The sequence below is a fragment of the Betta splendens genome, chromosome 14 (genome assembly GCF_900634795.4).
Source record: "Betta splendens chromosome 14, fBetSpl5.4, whole genome shotgun sequence".
NCBI lineage: Eukaryota > Metazoa > Chordata > Actinopteri > Anabantiformes > Osphronemidae > Betta > Betta splendens.
The window spans coordinates 14,076,850-14,083,151 of record NC_040894.2 but is presented as its reverse complement, the minus strand read 5'-3'; the positions used below and the strand labels follow the sequence as shown (position 1 = coordinate 14,083,151).

Sequence of the window (6,302 nt, the reverse complement as noted above, 5' to 3'; positions counted from 1 at the left end):
GCAGAGCATTACAACCATGTTGCTACCAGCTCTGAGACAGACACCTGAGACTTAACAAAGCCATCGCAAACAAGGTTCAGACTGAACTGATCAGCCTGGAAAAAACATCCTGCTCACATCAACTATTGTATGAGTCAGCAGTTTTGTTGGAATAAGATTAAATGCGCATACACCACTTTATGCCACCAGAGGTTGCTAGTACCAAACAAACTCTTTATTACGCACTTAATATCATAATGACATATTATTATATTACTCTTATTGCATTACTTAAAGCTAATAACACACACACACACACAACTCCTGTAGCCTTAACAAATGATACTCGGTAAATCGGCTTGCTCTCTCAGGTTCTTTTATTGTTCTTTCTGTGTATGTGTACAGAACAACTGTTACAACTGTGTGTGTTGATGTTTTCTGTGCATCTCACACAAGCTTGCATGCCACATGCATGTGTGTATCTATTTACAGTACACGTGTGTGAACTGAACAGAAACATGGAGAGAAACGTAACAACAATAAAGCCACAGACACGGCACACCTCTGATGTCCAAGTACAAACAAAGAGACACTAATTGGAGTGTGAAAGGTAATAACAGATAATAATAACCTCCAGCAGAGCCACAGAAATGTTGTAACGACTGAAAAGGAATCATTATCCAGGCTTAGGTGTCAACCACTTAGTCTATGGACAGTTTTCTTTTTTAGTGTCTGTGCATATGTACATCATACTGACAGCATGACAGCAAAAGCTTTCAATGCAGGTGATACAGACATTACAAAAATGTAACACACACACACACACACACACTTATATATATATATATATATATATATATATATATATATATATAGTATATTGAGAGAGAGAGATCCAGAGAGATTTGATGATTATGTTATGACATGCAATCGGGTGAAGAGTTGAAGACATGGCAGACTGCACTTATTCTACGACTTCACATCCTGCTTCTTTTTCTGAAACTTCCTAAATTGCGACTGAATGGCAACCGCGGCCTTCTGGGTCTCGGGGTCGTCCATGTCGATGTCAAAGTCCTCGGGGAGGTTGTGCTTCTTGTCATCTGAGGAGGTGAGAGGGAGAATGGTGGAAGAATCACTGTGTCTCAGTACTGTAGCTGGAGCAGTGATGTGAGCATGCTATACTGCACAGTATACTGTATCTGTCAGGTGGTTTATGTAAGTAGCCCACTTTGTTTCACCTCTATTGGATAAATTTATGTGACCTCACCTGTTTTATCATGGAAATTGTTGTAATTATAGATATTGGCCAATAAATAAAAGGCCAGTACAGAAACCCACTGACGAAGAAGCAGTACATCGGTCGCTGTTATAATATTTATTGAACTTTATCGATCCCATATTGGGGAAATTACCCATCACCTAGAGGGGAGCAGTGAGCAGCCACAGTGCAGCTCCCGTGGAGCTAGAGCAAAGTGTCTTACGCAAGGACACACTTGGTGCTCTGGTGCACTTGAACCTGGGACCTTCCCCTCCTCATGCCAGCGCTCTACCAACTGGGCCACCAAGCTCAGGATGCACAAGTCTCATGCATTAGTATTCTCCTGTGGCTGTGGAGGTGTGTGGAGGCATAAATGGTACTTTTTATCCCCAAGCAACCTATACTTACGTTTCACTTGAACCTTTTGTTGACTTTTAAGACCTTAGAGGACACATGTGACACTGAAAATGAATTCATATTTCATGACTGCTGAAAGCACCCATGCTATGTACATGCTACCTCATATTACACTGAAATAAAATGATTTTATGATCAACGTCTGTAAATGTTATACTGTAAACCTGTGTAAATTAAAAAAAAACTATAATGTTCCAATATTTACTTTAAAACTTTGCATAGAAATTAATATTATATATTGAATTTTATTATCACAATTTGTCCAAGTAAAGTCTGCATGCAAATAACAGGTAATAAGGCCATCTCTGTACATAAACCCATCTAAAATCAGCACATTATTTGTATTTTATTAAGTATAAGGTAACTTAAAAATGAGCCTGTTTTATTTACTTAGGATTTCTGCATGGAAACTGTTAGATAGGTTTTTCTAAGTACAGTAAATTTCACTCCATTTTTTTTCAGTGTGTGACTGTCCACTTTCTATTTAGAATTTTTTTGCAACAGTACCTTCAAGTGTCTACTTACATATTAATGCTAATAAATAGACGTAGCTGTTTGGTGTAGTGGTTAGTGCATTCAGCTGCTGACAGCCAGTTTGCAGGTCTATCCCCTCAGACAGGGACGGAACAGTGTAAAGAACAGAAAGCATCAGTCTTTATGTGCTAGTTCCACAAGTCAAGGAGCAAAACCACCACATTTATTTTTAAGACAATAAATTGCATCACTGTCCACTGAGGGTCAGTTACACACATACTCTTCTCCCTTATGGTGCAGCTTACAGATCAACACAGAATAGGATGAAACAATGTGGAATTTACTTAAAACCTACATTACCCACACAGAAATCCTAAGTAAATATCACAGGACTCATTCTTAAGGACGAACGAGACCGCTTGGCAAACGAAGACGTTGACTTAGGGACCGTCAATAAATTATTTGGATTTTCAAAAAATTAATAATTCAATAGCATCCAAACCATATGACCTACTGGTCCAAAAAACTGCTCCAAATGTGTGTATACATCTTCTTCACAAGGAACAACCATTTTTATGAGGAAATAGTTATGTTGCTTATTTTTCTATAATATTTTAATATAAATAATACTGTAATATTTCAATACCGTCCAAACCATATGACCTACTAGTTCAAAACCTGCAAATTGTGTGTTTATATCTCCTTGTTAGGGCACAACTATATTTGTTGTTTTATTAATACTAAAATATTATTGAAAAATATGCAACATGACTACATAATCTAGCCACAGGGGTTGCAAACCAGTGACCTTTGATCCAGTCTCAAGCCTGGATCAATAAGAATAAGAATTTCGTACCGGATCGGTTGAGGTCTGGGTTAACAACGACAACCGATGCTGTTAACTTACAGGGTGCTGGTGGAAATTGGACTTCTGTTGGTCAAAGAGGGAGAGCAGGCAGAAGGGTTTGTGGACAGAGAGAGAAGTGGAAAGGCAGGAGCATAGATCTGAAAATAGGGACTCTTAAAGTTGGTGCAATGACAGGGAAAGTGGTGTGTTCTACCATGGAGTGGATAGGAAGAGAGTGTGTGTCATCTGGAGGGAGGAAAGAAGATAAAGACACTTGGTGGTGGAATGAGGAAGTACAGGAATGCATCCAGAGGAAGAGGTTGGATAAAAGGAAGTGGGATTTAGAAAGGACTAAGGAAAGTAGATGTTGGAGAAAATATATTTTCATCCATTATTAATCTCATTTATTTTTGTTGTTTATTCATTATCTTTTACATATAATCACATAATTCATTAAAACATGTGTTTTTTAATCATTAATTAAACCATTAATTATCCATTAATTAACCATTAATTATTAAGACATTGATTTAATCATTTATATTCATTTCATTTATATTCATTTATCTTTTTACGTATCATTTACCCATTTTTACATTTACCATTTATGGTTTGCATTTGCTGTGCCTTATAACCACATTGACAGCTGCACAAACTTCTAACCACATGCTCAAGGTCTTATACAAGTATTGTTATGTACGTAGAACAATTTTGTCACATTTGCTTTGTGCTCCTATTCAGGCGTAGGTGTTCAAAACCACAAGAGGTTTTGGAGGAGTATTGCTATGCCTAATTGTGTGTTTCTGCATGTTAACGAGTGCACCAATGATGTGATGATGAAGGTGTGTACAAGCACTAATAAAGTGTTGTGCTTTGAAGGAAGTTCGTTGGAGCTGGTTGGTCTCTGAGTGAAGCGCTTACAACACTAAGATCTCAGGCGAGCTCCCCTTGGCCAAGTAAAAACTGGTTAGCTCTTAGTTGTGCTTTATGGTTCTTGTCTCTGTATGTATCAGTGCTGTTGTGGTATTTTCAGACCCAACATAATTTGGTCCTTCGAGCCGGATCTCAACAGTCCACATCGTGGGAGGAGGGTGACGGAACGCCGATGTCTGACATCAGCCGAACATCTACTCATCCAACACAAAATCCTGGGGCGTGAATTTGTTGCTGGGTCAGTGAAATAGATCTTGATCTTCTCTTCGACGGCGTTGATGACGAATTCCAGGAGACGAGCAATACAGCGACAATAAGTGAGTGTCCGTAATGCCATGATTGGGGTTGACTGGGCCCGTAATTCCATGATAATTAAGTAGGGGTTGACTGGGCCCATAATTCCAGGATAAATAAGTAAGGGACTAGTGTCATAATTCCAGAGTCGACTAGGATCGACTGGGTTGAATGGAGCCGGAATTCCAGCGTACTTGTTAAGACGTTAACAAAACGTGTGAATGATTGTGTGAATGGGTCTATGTAGAGTGGAAACTTAACGGTGCTAACACAAACTCTACGCTTGACCATTGTCCCTAAGCGCATTTAACTCCTTAGTGGGAGTTGCAGGGATTGTCCTGTTTGTCTTGTTTGTTCTATGTGGGTTTGGATCAAAGTTGAGAGGTTGGTTTGTTGGGACAGCTACATCCCCAGAAAACTAGTTTCTGTAGAAGCCTGGTGTAGTCGATGATCCTTGAAGACACTGTGACCGACCGTTGATCCTGACCAAAAAGATTTTACACTTGAATGTCAAAAAGATTATTCAAAATGGTTAATGGGAAAAGCAAACCTGCCACCATGGAGGGTGACTCCAAGTACATGGAGAAATTTTCACCTGGCAGTACTAGATTCTTGATGTACGGTCCATGTGAGAAACTAGTTGAGAGATTAAAGGTTGAAGCTCTTAACACTCGCAGAGCTCCAAACAAAGAAAAACACCTGCAATTGTTGGAAGCTGTGAAGTGGCGAGAGCAAGCGCTTAAGCAGAGACAGTACATTTAGAAAAAAACAGATATGAAGCGGGAACGGCTTGCCCTGCAGGCAGCTGTTGTGGTGAAGCTAGACGAAGAAACCGTCTGTGCAAGTGAAGGTGTGAAAATTAGTGAAGAGATTAGTGAAGAGAGAAGACAGAAACCAGATTAAAAATCTGAATTCGAAGAAATATTTCTTGAATGCCAGAGAGCAGTAGAAAAATTAGACATTAATGAACCTGCAGCTGCTAGAGCTGACCCCATAGCCAGCCACACTAGAAAAACTCACAAAGGTGAACTCCACTCCTTAATGTTAGGAGAAGCAATTCGTTATCCTAATCTGAAACCCCTCAAACAACAATATAACATAATTGACAGTAATTATGATTGTCCAGCCCCCAACCCACCCACCCCAGGGGGAGCAAATGGAGAATTCTATCCCGTCGTAGAAGTTGCAAACCCGCATTATGGGGCAACGAAAGCCTCAGGTGCGTATGATGACAGAGAGACAATTTATGTCTTCCAACCCTGGACCGAAGCAGACTGCACAGAAGCATGCAAAAGCTTAGGTGATCCAAAATTAGATCTGGATGCCTATGTTGATAAACATCGATTCGTTTGGATTCAATGGCTGGGAAGTTGATCAAACTTTCAGAAAGTCTCTGACCTTCAACTGGGGCAGAGTGAAAGGTGACTTTACTGGCAAAGATGCACGCGACACATATCTATCAGCTAAAAGCAGTGCATTGAAACACCAAGTAGAGATGGAGCATGAAAAAGTTGTGGAAAAAAACCCTGACTATGCTAAAATTGCGCAATCCAGACAAAAAGAAGGTAAAGATGTGTTTGAGTACAGAGCGGTTAGAGGAATCGGTTTAACAAAGGACACCGCTGATGACTCACCCTATCAGCAGCAGCTAAAACAAGCGCTGATGGCGGGTTTTCACCACACAATAGCTGATTTCATCCGAACGCATGACGTAAACCACCGCACACACAATGTACCCAGTACCATGAACTATGCTCACCATGCACCTGAATTTATCAAAAGAAAGAAGGAGAAAGCCAAAGCAGCCGTGTTTGGGTTGTTTGGGAGGTCAGATGAAGGTGAAGAAGAAGAGTTCAACACTTTTTTTCAGAACTCAGTACGTGGAAAGCAGTTCCACAAGAGAAAGATGGGTGAACAGGAGAAGGGTAGGATGCGCCCCCGAAAAATAGGCCGATGCTACATCTGTGACCAGCCAGGGCACTATGCTAGACAGTGCTCCCGTAGACCTGGCCACTCTGACAAAGTATTTAGAACTCCCAAAGAGTTTAACAGACCACCCCCACGAAATCCACACATGACATGAGCTGACTAGATTTAAAT

At 40.3% G+C, this 6,302-nt stretch overlaps 1 protein-coding gene across 1 annotated transcript; it reads right to left on the bottom strand.

Annotated features, from left to right (window-relative positions):
• Positions 1-679: 679 nt before the first annotated feature.
• LOC114869948 (calmodulin regulator protein PCP4-like) lies at positions 680-5,399 on the bottom strand. The gene is made up of 2 exons (XM_029174499.2): positions 5,345-5,399; positions 680-1,079 (listed from the first exon to the last, which is right to left on the bottom strand). The coding sequence occupies exons 1-2, from the start codon at positions 5,397-5,399 to the stop codon at positions 949-951; spliced, it is 186 nt and encodes a 61-aa protein (XP_029030332.1). The 3' UTR covers positions 680-948.
• Between the last annotated feature and the right edge of the window lie 903 nt (positions 5,400-6,302).

Bases quoted from the DNA above. Each gene is read 5' to 3' on its own strand.
- LOC114869948 (XM_029174499.2), bottom strand. From the start codon at position 5,399: ATGCGGGTTTGCAACTTCTACGACGGGATAGAATTCTCCATTTGCTCC. The intron at 1,080-5,344 runs GTGGGTGGGTTG...TCACCTCCTCAG, and splicing joins CTCCATTTGCTCCCCCTGGG to ATGACAAGAAGCACAACCTC.